This window comes from Anastrepha ludens, chromosome 3, assembly GCF_028408465.1.
Source record: "Anastrepha ludens isolate Willacy chromosome 3, idAnaLude1.1, whole genome shotgun sequence".
Lineage (NCBI taxonomy): Eukaryota > Metazoa > Arthropoda > Insecta > Diptera > Tephritidae > Anastrepha > Anastrepha ludens.
Window position 1 is genome coordinate 127,756,198 of NC_071499.1, and position 20,073 is coordinate 127,776,270.

The following is a 20,073-nucleotide window of genomic DNA, read 5'->3' on the forward strand; positions in this document are numbered from 1 at the left end:
ATATCGCAGGTGTCATGGTTGTAATTAATTGTGAACTCTAAAGTTTCTTCCTTAAAATTAAAAAAAAAAAACTTTAAAACCCCATCTCGTCTTGGCTGATGCGGTAATGCCTACATATCAAGAGAGAGGCGAATGGTAGTTCACTCTCGCTAATTTGTCTGCTTTATAACTCTCTTGTATACCACTACCCCCCTGACACCAAGTGGATTAGGAAATATTCTGTCATCTCTTTGAGAGATGTCCGCAATTCTTCCGTAATCGATCGGTCTTAGTTTGAAGATATTTCACTGGAATCGACTAGTGCTGGGCCAGTATATATAAGTACATCAGCTTCTACGTTCACGAGATCCTTCTAGCCACGCATGGATCGAAAGCGCTCGAAGGATCTACTAAGCCTCAGCTGCCAATGTTTTCCCAGCATTGTCGGTTAGTCACCCCTGCGGTAAATTTTGGCATTAATTCGAGTTTTTTTGCGAAAGCTCCAGATAGCTGGTGAGTTGGAATCATCTCAACACCTGGCCCTTCGCTGTCTTGCTTTCGAGAAAATAAGTCTTAGGCATTTTTCCCCTCAATGCTTTGCCACGCCTGCGGAACTAACAGATTTGATGCACAGATATATCATCCGCCTGCTAAATATAATCAGCAATACGAAGCGGTTAACACAAGCCTAAATAGTCGTTCTTCGGAATTTCACTTAATTATATATTCTGCTTGCCTGCTTCCGTCGTCCGGAATTCAACTCTTGGCCAATTCAATTCTCATCGTCCTCTTGTCTTTGGGAGCAACTTTATTACCTAAACTAACTTTACCTCTACTGGAGGTTATTATAATAATAAGATTGGATTGTGAGCTAATTTTTACCCTGGCTAGTGTGGATTAGGTCAAAATTATACAATCGGTCAAATGCATATAGTAGAAGGGATCAAAACCAAATAACATCAATTTTTCAGCCAAGATAGAGAAAATAGATTATCTTTCTACGACTTATGCAATTTTTAGTGTATAAGTTGGCCTTAATTTCGCGATTTGTGAATAGTCTCATCTTAGTTGGCAAATTTGTGTTCGTAAGCCGCAGGAATGGTTTCTACTTAATACCATCGTCCCTACACTCTAAATACCCCGCATGGATTATTATCCAACTATCGATCAGAATTCATTATATGGTTCAGTGAACTTCCCATCCCTTTTAAGCTGTGGAATCTCGGTCACGAAGATTTTCGTTGACATCGCCTGTTCTACACTCTCTCTTAATATAATCCTCTCTCTTTACAGCTTAGGCTTTCAATGTAGGAATGCGACTTCTTTGGTATTTTAAAATGAATAGAAGACGCGTTCGGAGTTTCTCGCAGTGCATCCGAAATTCTACTTCAGATCCCATTTTACGCCAATATATTCAATCACAGACATATACACGCATGCTCTTATCACCAAAACAATCAGCACCACGCGCGGTCGTCTCGAAAGTCGACTATTTATTTCGTCTTCTTAAGTTAAGCAAACTTAGTCGTCGCAGGACTATGATATCAACCACTATCATTTGCAAGCTCAGCATTTTAACACAAATAGTTCAAGCCTACAGCACAGCATGCAGCTGCTGGTCGCCTTCGTTTTGGCCTTCAGCGCATCCATGCTAACAACTGGCGATGCGGCGCGTATTCTTGGTTTCTTCTCATCACCCGGCCGCTCGCACCTGCTCATCCATTGCGCCGTGGCGGACACACTAGCGCGTGCTGGGCACAATGTTACCGTTATTGCAACCAAGCCAAATGTTTACCCAGACGCCAAATACAATTACATACACCTCGATACGCTAATGCTGTCGGTTAATTACATGAATAAATTGGTTAACAATCCGCCACCATTCTACAAACTGTACCCGGGATTGGTGCTCGAATCCACGCAGATGGCAAACAGAACAATGTGGCATCCAGAAATGCAACAGTTCTTGCGGGAGCATGGTGAGGGCTCCTTCGACCTGCTGCTGTTGGGTTATTTTATCAACGATTTTCATGTGGGGCTGGGCAGTCACTTTAAGTGTCCGGTTATTATTTCATTCATGGTACAAACAGTATTTTCGCTTAACGAAATGATCGGAAATCCTAGTGAACACGCCTACGTGCCGACTTTGTTTAGTGGCCTAAGTCAACCAATGGACTTTCGGGCGCGTTTAAGGAATTACCTCATATACCTATTTGAATACTACTACATGGGACCATTACTAGAGAGAGAGGTGCAGAAGTACTACAGGTGAGCTTAACTAAGTAATCTTTCTTCTTGGGTAAATAATAAGACTTGCGACATATGAAATTTCCAGGATTACAAGCAAATAAACAAAGATAAGCGCACGCTTTTATTTCACCATAAGTCAAAATCTTCAGAAAACATTGATTAATCACTTTAATCTGTATTTATTCGCTACAGTTACAACTTTCCCACTGCGCATGGATTTCCTAGTTTAGATGAAGCGCGTCGCAATGTCGGTTTGGTCTTCATCAATCACTGGTTTGCACAAGGGCCAATACGGCCGCAAGTGCCCAACCTCATAGAAATCGGTGGCATACAAATCAAGGAACAGCCAGATCCCTTGCCCCCAGACATTGCGCGTCTACTTGACGAGTCACCCGAAGGTGTAATCTATTTTAGCTTGGGCAGCAACATACGCAGTGCCCATTTGCTTCCGGGCAAAGCACAAATAATGTTCAATGTGATGTCCAAGCTCCCTTATAAAGTGCTTTGGAATTGGGCTGACAACGAATACCCGGGCAATGCTTCGAATATTGTGTACAAAAGCTGGCTACCGCAGGTCGACATACTCGCACATCCCAACTTCAAACTTTTCATCACACATGGTGGCAAAGGCAGTGTGGTAGAAGCGCAGCATTTTGGTGTGCCCATGGTGGGCATACCGCTCTACGGCGATCAGCCAATGAATATGGAGGATGTGCAAAAACAGGGTTACGGGCTTTATGTGGACTATGCCAATTTGAAGGAAGAAACTTTGCGACAAGCAATTGAAGAAGTGCTGCACAATCCCAAGTACACAAAAGCGGTGCGTGACTTCTCGAAACTGTACCGCGATCGTCCTATGACACCAAGACAGTCTGTTGTCTGGTGGGTTGATTATGTGCTGAGACACAAGGGGGCGAAGCACATGCAGTCGCCTGCGGTGCATTTAAATCGTTGGCAGTTGATGTCGTTGGACGTGTTGGGCGTATTGTTAGCATCCATGGCGGTGATCGTAGGTTTATTGGTAGTGATAGTGAGATTTTTTGTTGAAAAAGGAATGAAGCGTGTGGGAGAGAAGAAGAGTAGCGCAATGAATGGAGTAGGTAAGGCGAAGAAGAACAAATAGAAGAGAATAGAGAGGAAATCAGAGCTAATAGAAGGAAATACATTTTCGCAACTTACTCTAGTCCTTAGGAAATATTTCAGGAAAAATATTTATATAAATAAATAAAATGTAAAAGTAAAGCTTTAAGTATACAAGAACTTATAAGTGCATTGAATGACTTTATATGTACTATGTACCATATATATAATTTAAAACGAAATAAAAATGTCTCTTAAATTAAAAACACATTTTTGTTTTTGTGAATTCTTAAATATGAGAATTATTGTATTATTAATTTCGCAACGGTTTTTAGGTTTTAAATTTTTGAAATAATTTTATTTTTTTTAGTTTTTTAAATGAAGGGAATATTACTATTTAAAAAAATGGATAAGTAATAAAAAATCATAATAATACAGTTACAAGATTTTAAAAATTTCACATTGAAAAACAATCGCTACGAAATTTTAATCAATCACAAATTTAAAAAAGCATAATTAAAAAAATTTCATTTAAATTATCTAAAATTAATTTATTTTTTTTTTAATTTCTAATTTTTAAAAATATTTTTTAAATATTACTTTTAAAGACGAAATGCTAAAAAATTAATTTATTTAAGAAAAACAAAAATACTTAACAAAACCAATTAACATTTCATGGTGCTTTAATTTCGGAAAATGTTCGCGCCAATAATTCGATAAACTATTATAGATTTTTAAAAATTAAAAACAAAAATAAACTATAGGGGAAACGCAATAACTCACCAAAATATTATGAGTTGCACATCAAATGATTAAAAAACTGTTTCACTTTAATTAGAACTCACAAAATATTTAAGAGCTATAATAAAAAAAATTTCGAATATAAAAAAAATTATTTTTATAAAAAAAAATTTATGAAAACAATGTATTTTTATACAACAAAGAGGTGATTTTTATAAACCAAAGTTGATTTTTATGAAAAAAGTTAATTTTTATAAACCAAAGTTAATTAAAAAAAAAAAATATTTTTTTTAATATGTTTTCTTTAATATTTAAGAATTATAATAATAAAAACATTTACAATATAAAACAAAAATCTATTTTTATAAAAAACGTTTTTTATAAAAAAAAAAAACAAATTATTAAAAAACTGAGTTTGTATAATAAAAGTTGATTTTTATTTATTTTTATAAAAAAAAAGTTGATTTTTATAAAAAAAAACCTTTCATAAAAAAAGTTTATTGAAAAAAATTGTTTTTTTCATAAATAATTTATTTATAAAAATACATTTTTTTATAAAAACAGCTTTTCTTATACAAATACAATACATTTTTTTTATAATTTCTTTTTTTATTCAAAAATAATTTTTTGTTTTATATTCTAAATTGTTTTAATAACTTTTGTTTATGAAAATCGACTTTTTTATATTCTAATATTGTTTATATTATAAAAATTTATTATTTATTGTATTATAAAAATTTTTATAAAAAAAATGTATTTTTATAATTTATAAAAGCAAAATTCATTTTTATAAAAGAAATTTTATTAAAAAATTATGCATAGCTTTTTCGACAAATATTCTAAATGTGCGTTACATTGCCATTGTGTATTAAAAAATATGGTACAAAAAAAGTATGTTCATTCCAACACTCCTTCTCAATGACGGCATATATGCAAAGTTACAGTTATATATATTAACACAACAAACTAAAAAAGAACCACATCTTTCCTAAATTTGCAGTGCTTAATCTTTTGGGAATATTTCCTTAGAATGTCTGATAACATTTTATTACTGCAAACATAATTCAAACTAATTTCATAATTTTTGAACAAATTTCTAATAGGATGGCATTTCATATCAGTATGCTTGCTATGGGAGCTTGATTACAAAAACACATTTCGTTGATTTAATTTTGCAGTTTTGGTTTCGTCGATTCCGTTCAGGAATTTTTGATGGTAATGAAAATGTCGATAAAATTAAAAACAATCTAAGTTCATCGGCATGTTATTTTTCCCCAATAAATCTATAATTTTAAGAAAAGACACAAAAATTACTAAATAAGTTACATTTAAATATAAATAAAATAAAAAATAATAAAACAAAAATAATAAAAAAAGAGGTTGTCTGTAAAGTCGGTTTACTGACGATAGTTTAACGTGACAACGTCATAAGAAAATACTGATGTAATGGTTGCAATTTTCAAAACAAAATTTTAATTTTATTTGTTTGATAGATATTTTGTATGGATATAGAGAAGGAGGTAAATGGAATCGCAATGGAATAGATCAAGTTACATTTACACAAACGTGAAAAATTACGAAACACTTATCAAATTCATGAAAGATGTGTTCAATTTCGATTGTGCATCTGACGTTAATAAGTCAACAACACTAAGAGGCAACATCATCGATATGCCTTTTTCAAGACATATTACACTCGAAACACTCCCTTTCCTATCATCGTCCTATTCTCAACAGAGAAATGGGTCATTACCATGCACACAGGAAGAAGGCATATTATGCAAATACAAATATGTGAATTTATGTGCATATGCGCATATACATACATATATATGCTCACTCAATTAGGAGAAAGCCAGATATCGAATGTTGCCGAATGTGGGGGCCGATTGTGATCTTTGTCGTTCGTTCCGCGCTCTCGCTTGCAGTTCAAGCAAGGTAACGACGCATAAGCAAGATAACGACGAATGAGCAAGGTAACGACGATTGAGCAAAACCGTTTGTCACTAAATATTAGCAAATGCTTTCACGTAAAATATGCTAAATCAAACAATAATTTGCATACTTCGTATAGTATTGCTGGTTTATCTTTGCAATCCGTTGAGGAAATTAAAGACTTAGGCGTTATTTTCGACTATAAGCTGAATTTCACCAGCCATGTTAACCACGTCATAAGACGATCATATGCGATGCTAGCATTCGTACGCCGAAATTGTTCTGCATTTACCAACCCACACACTCTCAAAACATTGTATTGTGCTTTTGTTAGATCAAGATTAGAGTATGCCGCTATTATTTAGAGACCGTACCAAATAGGTCTGTCTAATCGGATTGAGAGAGTTCAGAAAGTCTTTCTTCGTTTTGCGCTCCGATCTTTAAACTTTTCTGAACCTGTACCATCGTACCGCTCTCGATGTTTATTGATTGACTTAAAACCACTTGATAGCAGACGATCTATTCTATCGTGCTCTTTTATTATTCGTATCATTTCTGGATCTATTGATTGTCCTTCCCTTTTAAGTAAAATTCAATTTAATATAATATACCCAATATGAGGCTCCGACAGTACGAAACCTTTAAAATTGGCTTCTCGAGAACCAACTATGGGGTGAATGCTCCGATTCCTAGGGCATGTGCAGATTTAAATATGTTCTTCAATTCTTCTGGTGCTGATTTTACATGGCCGTATGGCATCTTAGTCAACCATCTTAAATCGTTTTTTTCTTAGTAACTACTAAACTATTGTACATTAGCTTAATATAGTCTGTAAGAATGTATCCATTCAAAGACAATAAATAAATAAATAAATAAAAAATAAAAAAGAGAACGACACATTATTTCGTGCGTGCAGCCGATTAAATCGAATTATAAGTCGTTATCACGTCAAAAATAAAATGAATTAGAAATATAAATTAGAATATAAATTAATATAAATTTTCCCAAAAAACATTAAATCTTCAAAAAACTTCTTACAAAAATATTTTAGTTAAATGTTCAAGACATCAAAAAAAACTATAAAAATAAAAAAAAAACGCCTTTAGCTGAAATAAATTATTTCTAGATAAATCACCCTAGAATACCTGTACATAGTTTTAAGGAAATATAAAAAAAATTTAAATTATAGTAAAATATAAATAAAATAAAATAGAAATATAAATGTTCGCAAAAACATTAAATTGTAATTTGGCACACTCTCCCCTTAGTAAATCAAAGTCCTTTACTAAATCTGATGCCATCAAATTTCATTTCACGCAATAAAACGCAACCACTGCCACAAAAGTTTGTGCGAGAAAAATTCTAAATGAAAAATAAAAAGCAAACCTTCTTGACTTTTATCGGCCAACATAAATTCACTGCTTCAATACCTGCTGCAGGTCACCTGAGCTTAAATAAACTTTACAAGCATTGCGATTCCTCTGCAGCGGCAAAAACAGCAAACGCTGTTCCCAACAAAAAAAGAAAACATTCATAACAAATTTGTTGAAATACCCATAGGATATAGGATCAGCCAAGGCAAATAAAAATACAAATAATGCAAAAAATATATAAAAAATAAAAAAGGGTTCAAAGTAGCCAAGCAACGGCGGCATTTGATGCAACATCTCGCCCAGCATAAGTCACCTCACGCCGACCAAAAGTTACAGCCCTCAGCACACATATCCCATTCAGTGCAACACTACGCCAGCAGCAACTTGTGGAACCACAATTTCAGCTCGATTGGCTTGGCATACAAGCGCAGAAAAATATTTGCTTTTCTCATATTCCACTCAAACGAGTATTTGTGTTATTTGCGTTATTTGTGTATTTGCTTGCCGCTACTACAAATTCAATATTGTCAGTGTCTAACCACACTTGGTACGTTCAATTGCGCACAGCCATCGCCATTTCCACGATGAGTTGTGTCAATATGTATTCCATGTGTTGCCTCTTAGCTGCAAGGCAGCAGAAGTTTCGAAGGCGTGCAAGCGTTTAAAGCTGCAGCAGCGCTGAAAAAGAAAATGTGAAAGCGATCGGATGCGAGAAAATTCAGGAAAAGTTGAAGAAATTCTAAGCCACCAAAAGGATTTTCAGCATTTTTCAAACATAAAATATTTACCTATTAAATCAAGAGCAAAGGAAGTAATAAAACCGAACCAAAAATAAGACTATCCAGTCTAACTATTTGCGAACGGTTGCAAAAAATGCTTATGTGAGCGATGCCTATAAGCTACTGGGCTGCAGTCCCTGCAGCGAAGTCGCAGTGACTCATTTGGCGTTTGCAGACGCGAAGTCGGACAACCATTACCTGGACTTATAAGGTACAATATAGCAGGGATGACTCAAGAGTGGAAGCACGCCGAGTCAGCAAGCCAGAATTTGTGACAAAACTACTCGAGAAGCTCGAGAGCTAACGAGCATAGAGACAACGTGTCAAAACCTTCGTTGCCCAGTCGCCTATGCAGAGCAATCTTGCAAATGTACAAGCGCGGAAGGATCGCTTTTATTCGGAGAAATTCACAAGAGAGTTCTGAATACTTGCTGAATACTCGATAAAGTTGATGATCCGAAGGGTCGCTGAAGTTGGCAATGCTTGGGCATCATTCAAGTTCAAGCAAAGGAAATTTCAGCATGGTTTGGTGCCTCTGCCCGCGAAATATGCGGCTTAATATAATATGATGAAGCTGTTGCAAATATCTCATGATTTTGATCTGAAATCCTCAATGGCGCGGTGAAGCGCACTCAATTACCAAACGTAAGCGACAACTTTTCGGTATCTGTATAATCGTCTTTGTATAATCATATCGGTCATAATGATCGGAGGAGTATCCAATATTCAGCATAGCTGTTTTTGTGTGAACCTTACCAGCTCCTCACCGGCATGTCTGAAGAACTCAGCGATCACTCGGCTCCTGAACCTGATTTTGTTCGTTAGCTGTGCAATTTTTATACATATGTCGCCATAGTGGGTTAACGGAATGTCAATCAGCGATTGGAGTTTGAGACTTTCTCTTCTTCTGTAACTTCCAGCTGCTGTCACTATGCAGCAGGTTGAAGAGATATTACCGGATCGCCGCCTTTATTCTGACGAGAAATTTGCGTCGTCTTAAAACACTCTATTATATAGAATTGGCGCTTACACCGCCGACGACCGCCTCAACCTTCTATTAGCCTCAGATAATATTGGTCGAGCAAGCAAAGTATGTTCACCTACATATAGTGCAAGCGCATTTTTCTACGTAACTATTCATATTCACGTGCTCGTTCGCCTGTATTCTCCAATTATTCCTACTTGTGCGCACACACACACACAATCATTCGCATAAAAATAGTCCAGTCGCAACACCAAAAGTACACAGCACAGCACAGCTTCGGGAAGCATTTTTAGTTTCGGTCAATTAAATCTTACGCTTAGAAAATTTGCGTTTCCCGTTTCCGCAAATCGTGACGCCAGCAAAGTTGCACCAGTCAGAAGAGCCCAAGTAAGTCAGCATACAAACAGAAGCAAACCGAAACGAGTTATTGCATATGCGCTGGTGCTAATTTATATGCAAATGCCTTCGGTGCATAGTTTCAGGCGAATCGGAAGTGAGAGCGCCAAGCAAAACAAATTCGTACATTCACATTCATACATACATACATAATAAATGCCAAGCAGTCAATGAGCAGAGCAAGCCAGCGCAGCGTGAAATTAACGAACGACACAGATTATTTTTTTAGCATTTTTATTAAAGAATAGAGCAAATACATTTACTGTTGTATAGCAGAAAATAAAATTAATTGCAACTAAAAAATTTCCCAGATATTTGACATTTAATACAGGTGCCGGACATATTTCATCTGAAATTTTTGCTAGCTCAAAATTTTCATAAGCTGCATATGCCCCACACCGGTCGAAGCCTCTTTTGAATTTTATTACTTTATTTCTAGTTTAAAGATTTTGTTTTTGGTCTTGTTTTTTATTTTGTGGGTTTTTGTTTGCTGCGATTTTGCCTAGCAAACTACGAATTTGGCATGGAGCAAATAAATCAAATTGAGGCAGTCGCTTGAACTTGCCTCTTGAACTGCGGTGCCACATACATATGTTGAAATACATGCATGTACATGTGAAATTTATGATAATACCCTGTTGATTTAAAATTGTAAAAAGTTACTTATTCGAATGGGTTTCTATAAAGCGAACTGGTGGCGCTTGGCATATAGGGTACTTATTTTCAGAAACAAAGCCCTTCACAATAAAGCTCAAGCAAATAGTTTTCAACTGGCTCATAACGCTCTAGTTTTATTTATCTAAATTAATTTGACTCGTACTAGTTGCAGACTAACTACTCAGATATTAGTGGATATTAAAATAGTTTAGAAATAATTTTCAGCCCTTTCAAAACAATATGATTTTTAATCAACTCCCAACTTAAAATATATTATCTTCTTTAAACTTCTCTTCTTCTTAATTGGCGCGATAACCGCTTACGCGATTTTGGCCGAGATTAACAAAGCGCGCCAGTCGTTTCTTTCTCGTGCTAACCGGTGCCAATTGGACACACCAAGTGAAGCCAAGTCCTTCTCCACCTGATCTTTCCAACGCAGAGGAGGCCTTCCCCTTCCTCTGCTACCACCAGCTGGTACCGCATCGAATACTTTCAAAGCCGGAGCGTTTGTATCCATTCGGACGATATGACCCAGCCAACGAAGCCGCTGGATCTTTATTCGCTGCGCTATGTCTATGTCGTCGTAAATCTCATACAGCTCATCGTTCCATCGTCTACGATATTCGCCGTTGCCAACGTGCAAAGGTCCAAAAATCTTACGCAGAATCTTTCTCTCGAACACTCCAAGCGTCGCTTCATCGGATGTTGTCATCGTCCAAGCTTCTGCGCCATACGTTAGGACGGGCATGATGAGAGTCTTGTAGAGTGTTAGTTTTGTTCGTCGAGAGAGGACTTTACTGCTCAATTGCCTACTTAGTCCAAAGTAGCACTTGTTGGCAAGAGAGATTCTACGTTGGATTTCAAGGCTGACATTGTTATCGGTGTTAATGCTGGTTCCTAAATACACGAAGTCTTTTACAACCTCAAAATTATAACTGTCAGCAGTGACGTGGGTGCCGATACGCGAGTGCGCCGACTGTTTGTTTGAAGACAGGAGGTACTTCGTTTTGTCCTCGTTCACCACCAAACCCATTCGCTTTGCCTCTTTATCCAGTTTGGAGAAGGCAGAACTAACAGCGCGGTTGTTAAGGCCGATGATGTCAATATCATCGGCATACGCCAGCAATTGTACGCTCTTATAAAAAATTGTGCCTGAGCGATTAAGTTCTGCGGCTCGTACGATGCTCTCCAACATCAGGCTAAAGAAGTCACACGACAGCGAGTCACCCTGTCTGAAACCTCGTTTGGTATCAAACGGCTCGGAGAGGTCCTTCCCAATTCTGACGGCGCTGCTGGTGTTGAGCAACGTCATCTTACATAGCCGTATTAGTTTTGAGGGGATACCAAATTCAGACATAGCGGCATACAGGTAACTCCTTTCCGTACTGTCGAATACAGCTTTGAAGTCGACGAAAATATGGTGTGTGTCGATTCTCCTTTCATGGGTCTTTTCCAAGATTTGGCGTATTGTGAATATTTGGTCGATGGTAGACTTTCCAGGTCTGAAGCCACACTGATAAGGTCCAATCACTTGGTTGACGGTGGGCTTCAGCCTTTCACACAATACGCTCGCTAGAACCTTATAGGCGATATTTAGAAGGCTAATCCCGCGGTAATTGGCACAAATTGCAGGATCGCCCTTCTTATGGATTGGGCAGAGCACACTTAAATTCCAATCGGCAGGCATGCTTTCATCCGACCATATTTTGCATAGGAGCTGATGCATGCATCTTACCAGCTCCTCGCCGCCATGTTTGAATAGCTCAGCCGGCAGTCCGTCGGCACCCGCGGCTTTGTTGTTCTTTAGCCGTGATATTACTATTCTCACCTCGTCATGGTCGGGTAACGGAACGACAATTCCGTCGTCAACGATTGGGGTATCGGGATCTTCACTTTCTCGGTGACATGCGCAGCTGTCACCGTTTAACAGGTTCGAGAAGTGTTCCCTCCATAATTTAAGATTGCTCTGTACGTCAGTCACCAGATCGCCGTCTTTGTTCTTACAGGAAAACGCCCCGGTCTTAAAACCTTCTCTAAGCCGCCGAACTTTCTGGTAAAATTTTCGGGCGTTGTTCCTATTGGCCAGCATCTCAAGCTCCTCACACTCACGTATTTCGGCGTCTCGTTTCTTCTGTCGGATAATACGTCTCTCTTCCTTTTTCAGCTCTCTGTAGCGATCCCACATGGCTGGCGTTGCGCCCGATCGCAGCGTGGCTCTATAGGCGGCATCCTTTCTTTCCGCGGCAGCATGACATTCCTCGTCGTACCAATTGTTTTTTCGGGCTCGCCGGAATCCGATTTCTTCTTCGGCGGCGGTTCGTAGGGAACGAGAAATGTTGCTCCATTGCTCGCGCATGCCGGTTTGTTGGGCAGTGCTCTCCGAGAGCAGGAGTGAGAGTCGAGTGGCGAATCTTCTGGATGTCTGTTGTGATTGCAGCTTTTCGATGTCAAACATTCTTTGCGTAGGTAGATGTATGTTTTTTGCTGCACAGAGGCGGGTGCGCAGCTTTGCTGCAACAAGGTAATGATCCGAGTCGATGTTGGGTACTCGGATCGTACGTGCATCTAATACACTAGAAGCGTGTCTTCCATCTATCACAACATGATCGATCTGGTTTCGCGTTTTTCGATCAGGAGACAGCCAGGTAGCTTGGTGTATCTTTTTATGCTGGAATCTGGTGCTGCAGACTACCATGTTTCGGGCCCCGGCGAAGTCGATCAGCCTCTTTCCGTTACCGGATGTTTGGTTGTGCAGGCTGAATTTTCCGACTGTGGGACCAAAAATTCCCTCCTTGCCCACCCTGGCGTTGAAGTCGCAAGCACGATTTTTATGTCGTGGCGGGGGCAGCGCTCATAGGAACGTTCCAAGCGCTCATAGAAGGAATCTTTGGTCGCATCGTCCTTCTCTTCCGTCGGGGTGTGGGCGCAAATTAGCGAGATGTTAAAAAATCGTGCTTTGATGCGAATTATTGCGAGACGCTCGTCCACCGGAGTGAACCGACACCGAATTTGCGCTCCTTTACATGGCAGCTGTAGTAGACGTCGCAAGGTCCTATGATTTTCTTACCTTGCCCCGTCCATCGCATCTCTTGGATGGCAGTGATGTCAGCCTTTACTCTCACGAGGACATCAACCAGCCGGGCAGAGGCACCTTCCCCATTAAGGGACCGGACATTTCAGGTGCATGCCTTCAAATCATATTCCTTATTTCGTTTGCAGAGGTCGTCATCAGTAAAGGCAGTTCTCATCCGAGGCTTTGCAATTCTTTTCATTGCGGGGGATTTTTAAGTGGCGGGTCCCAAACCCAGCGCACAACCAGCTATCCTGGAATGCTTCGCCTTCTCACGTTAGCTCACTCCCGAACGGGTGTTCGGAAGCTACCCAGAGGATACGTGGGCTAATCCCGGCCGTTGTGAGCTGCTTGAACCATATGTAGAAGAATCGTCCTGGCCACTCCCAAGTGAATGGCGATCAGTAACTTTCCCCACTTGCGTGGACTTCTACACATGGAACCATCCTCCTTCTTCTTTAAACTAGCTTTTTTTTAATTAGTTTATTGGGTACCAGCTTACAACTAGCGCACACTAAAGACAAGTTGATTGGCATGAAATATATACTATACGTACAGTTACATTATTATAACTAATCTAATACCGGCGAGCTTTACACTAGTTCTAGACTAGTTAGTTTTGAACTAGTTTCCGAACCAAATTAGTTTAGACTAGTTTCTATTATTCTAGTTTAAAACTAGTTCCTTTCTAACTAGTTGTATTTAATCTAGTTAAGACCTAGGGATAAGAGTAGTTCTTAGACAAGTTTTCAGTGTACTAGTTTAAAGCTAACTCTTTTCCAACTAGTTGTATTTGAACTAATTAAGAACTAGTTCTGAAGTAGCTTTTTTAATAGCGCAAAATTGTATGCAACTTTTCCAACTAGTTGTATTTGAACTAGTTAAGAACTAGTTCTAAAGTAGCTTTTTTTTAGTAGCGCAAAATTGTATGCAATAACCAAATTTCTTTATTATAAATTTATTAATCTCTGAATCCCTCAGAATTTCGCAAATGAACTCAAAAATTAAAAAAAAATTACCATAGGCTATAACAATAACGTAATTTCTTCCAAAATTTAGAGCATACTTTCGAGGCAAATCCAACTATTGGGATTATTATTTTATTATTACATTAATTGCATTTCTCCTGAAAATGTATTGTAGAAAAAATGTGCTACTTGCCATAGCAAATTTCTCAAACTAACTTGTTTTGGCCCTACAGGGTATTCCCGTTCATTCACATGGTAGGATACGATATCCTCCTGTATAGTATTGTTGGTATGTATGTGTATGTGTGATACTTAAGCACTATCCGAGTGATTTCCACTGCTCAGCTGCATTGCAATTGCTAGTATTCAAACCTTTTCAATGACTTTCCTCCACCCCTTTTTCTACACACACACGTGCACACGGAGCTAAGCTTTCATACAAAAAAATTAAGTATAGACAAAAAATTAAGAAAAGTAGTGAAATTCCAACAAAGAAAAGGTTGAATTTTGAAATCGTTGAGGCAAACATAACTGACCATAACTAGAATTTGCCGATTTTCATAGCAGCAGAAACTCACAATTGCGGGTAAAGCAGGACAAGTAGCAGCGACTTACAGTGTTGATTGGCATTCCTGTAGTCGTACTATACTTCATGCATACCTGTATGTGAGTGTCGAAAAACTCATACAGGAGATTTGTAATTCTCAGTTTATAGGGTGGGCCAATGGTTAGGTCACATATTTTTTATGTTTTTTCGATTCTATTACAACAGCATTTGGAAAACGAATCCATTCCACAAGAGCGCTTGGTTTTCAATTTAATTAAAGGCAAGTATGTTTTGATACTAACCACTCATGTACCTAGCAGCTCCTTTTTTCACTCTAACGAAATCTCGTCTACGGCTTTGTTGATTTCAAGAAAATTTCGAAGTCATAACTTTCGAGTTTTTATACTTAAAGCGCCACTTTAAATTCGACAACTTTATGTATGAATCCAATACGAAGCACCTATAGATAACAAACAGCACAAAAAACCCAGAAAAAGCATACAACTCAGACAGGCATTGCACGGCAGCGCAGCCAGACACCGAACCAACTGAACAAAAAAATCAACCAACAGCGGAAGCTGGTGGCGATACGCTGAGACCAAGGTACTTCCGGCTTCAATAAAGAGGGCAGACGAAATGCGTAACTTTAAGCAAAGAGATGTATACATACATGTTTTCACAGCAACATAACAGTAACATAAGTGCAAGGCAAGCAACACAAGCACTGGCAAATATATATTGTAGCTTTCAAAATTTATTATCCTCAAAAGTAACAAAAGATGTAGAGAATAAAAGCGAAAAAAACAAGCTTTAACAGATTGTAGGAATAACGAAAATGCTGGGCGAAATGTAGAAAAGCAAGGGATGTATGAATAACAAGGCGGAGCTTGAGGTAGCTGTGGTCAGGTGAGCAACTACGCAAAGCGAACTTTTACACGGCAAGAGCGAAAATTGGGGAAAGCATGGACGCGCAGTCAACAGCAGCCACACTGTAACAACGCTGAAGAACAGAGTAAAACATCAACAGCCACAATAAAAACATGCACCACAATTCAGGAACAAGAACACCTGCTGCCACTGTCTGGTTTGCTGCTTCAGATGCTTGAGCGTCAGCGTCAGCATCACCCATCTGTATGTCACCCATTTCAGCTATCAGTTTAAATTAAGTTTACCGAAGTGTACACTCCAACGCCACTGTGTGCATGTAGCAGTAGCACTGTAAAGTGTTTGCTTTGCTAGTTTGTTTGTTTTTTATTTCTTGCTACTCTTTTTATCCGGTTCTAGTTTATGGCATTTTTTTTTTTCAATTGTTTTGTTGGTTATAAATTTCATTTAGGTTTGTCTCGCGCAGCTTACGCTACGGTCAAAGCATCACTGCATATGTAACTGAGCTACCCAACCGTTAACTTGGCCGCACTGAAGCGCAAAATTGTTGGGTTTGAACATATGTAGATCCTACTGCCGGCTAGACGAGGCACCTGATTCTTCCCTCTTCTATTCAATGTTAGTACAGTTGTTTTATTGGCAACTGTCGATATGCGCTGCTGCTACCCAGTATACATATCGCACCCTAAATACAAAAGGGTCACAACTCAAAATGAGCAGAAGCTCAAATATGAACGAGACGTTATCAATAAAACGGTCGGCGGATGACATATGGCAGAAATAAATTTTTTGTTTTCTGCTAGGACTGTTATAAGCTTACATGGCAAATTTCAGCGTAATATGTCACATAGTTTGTTTTCTGTGCTACTGTAAACAAGTCAAGCTCGAGTGTGGAAAATTTTGAGTTGTGCCCCTTTTGTATTTAGGGTGCGATATATCGACTCGCCCTTAATGGTTGTGGAAATAAAACAAATTATGCTGCTTTGATGTGATTTTCAATTCGCTATTAAGAAAAACAACAATTAAGGCTGGGTGTTGGTGAAGAACACCACGCCATATCACACTACTGATTTAAAGCATTTGTAGCGGAAGAAGAACAGCAAGCCCTTCTAAAAAGTTCGAGGGGTCCCAAGCACAGCCAACGTGGCAATTATACTTTTAATTATCAGCAACAAATTAATTGGGAGATTTTAATAAATAATTTAAAGAAAAATTTAAAATAATCACATGAAAAACAGTGATAATAAAGTACAGCAAAGAGCATAGGATATCGAAAGTCGATAACTATGAGTTGTATTAGTAGCAGATTGTAGTCAGTTCACACGTATACTTAATTCAATATTTAGTATATAAAATATTTATACCCTATTAATATAGGTATATATATAATTCTCGCATATACCCTTTTTGGGTGTTTCGCCGAGCTCCTCCTCCTATTTGTGGTTATTGGTTGTTGGACAGTTTCAAGTCGACACCGAACGGCAACTATTACCCTATTAATAGCCTCCCATAATTTTAGAAGAGGCTTAAGTTAAGTTACTAGAACACTTTAATCTGCTACAACACATTTGTAACCTTCTGAAATGCGGTTTCAGTGTTAAAGAAACTTCACTTGAGTCGACTTTGTTGGTCACGTATTGCAGTGATTCTCATAATACTAGGCTCAAGTATTGAATATTCTTGAATCTAGAAAACTGCCAAAACACCGAGCCCAGAATCGCAATTACTTTGCTTCAAAGAGTATCTGAACAACACTCCATAGTGGATGTGCGACTTTAAACTTTTTACAGATTACCGCACCGATCATATTTGTATAAGTTTGCTATGTGTCCACAATACATATATCAACAACGGTCGAAAGACGCTAGGCTGCTGGACCTATGCTTATTTCTTTAAATGTATAGCCGATCCTGTGATTCTTGAGAATCCACCAGTGAACTCTTATTCTTCATTAGGAATTCTTAAGGTGCCTTGTGTATTGAAGATATTCTAGGTATCCTCCAGTCCATTTGATACCCAAGTACATATCTTAGGTAATTAAATAGTAACTAAGAAATGCACACCGCAAATAGGATGAGAAGCTCGGCCAAACACCTAACAGAAGTGTACGCGCCAATTATTTATTTTTTATTTTTTAAGAATTGCTAGGCTGGCATAGGTAGATAAAATCCAACTTGTAGGACCATGTCTATAACTACCGACCGTAAATGTCCTCACAGGAAGCCGAATATCAACCCTTGCAGGCTAAGGCAATATCTGATGCGACGGACTATCAACAGACCTAAAATGATATTTATAGAAGAACAATTAACATCTTCATTAACACTTGTCCCGGGAATGTCATCATAGGAGACCAAACACCACCCACTGCAGACCATATGAAGAGCTCATGTTGCCTCCTAGACTCGCGTAATATGCTATCTTCTGTATTATTTTAAATTTAAACGCAAATTTATCCAAAAGCATATCGAACCACGGCAGTCGGTTCTACGTAATCCGAGCGAGCAGCATTCCCTGTATTGGTATGGTTAATGTTTATGCTGCTACAAAAACAACAACAAGAGAGCAACGTCAAGGTGACACCAACAGGCTTTTGACATGCGTCACCTAGGTACAAACTATGTATATGGGAAAAGCTTCAGCTATGCATTGGTATTAAGACTCTTCTCTTGAACACTCTCTTAGTGAAATTACCCTGCCGAAATTAGCCAACGATGGAGTATACTAATGAATACATTTGGCGAGGAAGAAGTGTACTAAACACCACAGATCTTGCATAAGGACCCTGAACTGGTCAGCAGATGATTTTAAGTCCCAGCGGCTGAATAATGTAACCCTGTATATTTTATGGTAGATTAGGTGTATAGGTGAGGGAACGTCTTCAATAAAACATGAGTTCGATATGTTAAAATATTATAACCAACGTGCATCGACCACAACGATGGCGATGCTACATAGGTATTACATATTCGAACTCTGATATCAGTAATAGAATTTACTGTAAAAGCTATCCAGCTTACCAAAATCTTTGCAGAACCTCTTCCATTCGATCCGTAGCAGCTATGCACGCTGAAGCAGAAATGTTGTACCTGTTCTTTTACACAATAAGGCAAGTGTGATTATACGGATGGCCTCCGCAATTGTCTAGAAAGGTGAATACAGTGCGGACTACCGTATAAGATGTAAAACTGTGATATGAGTGCCCGGACCCAATTATTTTAGGAGTAAAGGAAAACGTTAGCTTGAAAACAAAAATGATGGATATCAACATGAGGTGGTGTTCTTTCATTTAATGCTTGAAAAATCATTTGGCAACCAGCGTAGCCGATTGATTTCTGTGTGACTCGTCATTCGGTTGATTACGAGTTCGAAACACTGAGATCGCACTATGGGCATGCTAAATCAAAAAGTAAAGACTTATTATTTGTAAAGCGATCGCTCCTCGGCCGTCAATGACAAACCGCCAAGTGCATTTCTGCCATGAGAAAACGTATTCCTTAACTTCTTCAATTTAAAGAATATGTTCATGAATTATGTTTGCAGGTCGAAGTTATTTTTTTTTTAATTATTGTGATTTAAAAGAAAACTTTGTACCTCCCAGCTCTTGCAGGTTTATCCACAGTAAGGGCAATAGCAAAGCCAAATTAAAGTCGAAAACAAATCTGCAGATGTTGAGATCCTCCTCAGTTTAAATTTTTCACATCTTAAATTAATTATTTATTTGCTTTTATATTGTCCACATGTGCATGATTGTTTGTCCACCAGCCTATTTATTTGTTTACCAAAAGCTTTAACGCCAACTTAGTGACGTCACCAAACCATATCCAGATGCCTGATTGGAACTGGCAATGCAGTAGTAACATTTAATCCAATCATTTCCAGATGTTAACAAGTCGAACAAACAAAGCCAGCACGATTCAAATTAGGCTTGACATATCTTTGTGTAAATGTGAATAATATGTATGGCTCGTTGACCGTTATACACATCCCTGTCACACACACACAAATACTGACATGTTAGCCTGCGTGTTAAGGCTGAGAGCAGGGTGTGCGAAGAGAAAAGTGCTGTAAGCACTGTTTCATAACGTCAAAATTAATAATTCCTTTTTACAAAAATGATTTTCTTTACCATAAAAATTTTCAATTGAATAAATAGCTTTTGAAAAATAGAAAAGCCATTAAAAAAGAATCACGAAGCTACAAATAATTGCATGTACTGCCCTTTACCTTAGGCACTCTTTAGCTTCATCCTACAAACTCACTTCTCCTGTTATTTTCATTAACGACACTTTTCGACTAGACTTGAAAGAAATGAACAGGCAGTGATTTATACCTCTCTACAGCAAAATATAATCGTATAGCTTGCAGCTCACAATTTGCCGCCAGCCAAAAAGTTCTATGCCCAGCTGCTTTTCAATGTCATTTAAA

The 20,073-nt window shown here is 38.2% G+C and overlaps 1 protein-coding gene across 1 annotated transcript; it reads left to right on the top strand.

The window, feature by feature from the left end:
- Positions 1–1,348: 1,348 nt before the first annotated feature.
- On the top strand, positions 1,349–3,470 carry LOC128856754 (UDP-glucosyltransferase 2-like). The gene is made up of 2 exons (XM_054092070.1): positions 1,349–2,247; positions 2,422–3,470. Exons 1-2 carry the CDS (start codon positions 1,586–1,588, stop codon positions 3,350–3,352), a joined length of 1,593 nt encoding a protein of 530 aa, XP_053948045.1. The 5' UTR covers positions 1,349–1,585; the 3' UTR covers positions 3,353–3,470.
- Positions 3,471–20,073: the final 16,603 nt, after the last annotated feature.

Bases quoted from the DNA above. Each gene is read 5' to 3' on its own strand.
- LOC128856754 (XM_054092070.1), top strand. From the start codon at position 1,586: ATGCAGCTGCTGGTCGCCTTCGTTTTGGCCTTCAGCGCATCCATGCTA. The intron at 2,248-2,421 runs GTGAGCTTAACT...TATTCGCTACAG, and splicing joins GAGGTGCAGAAGTACTACAG to TTACAACTTTCCCACTGCGC.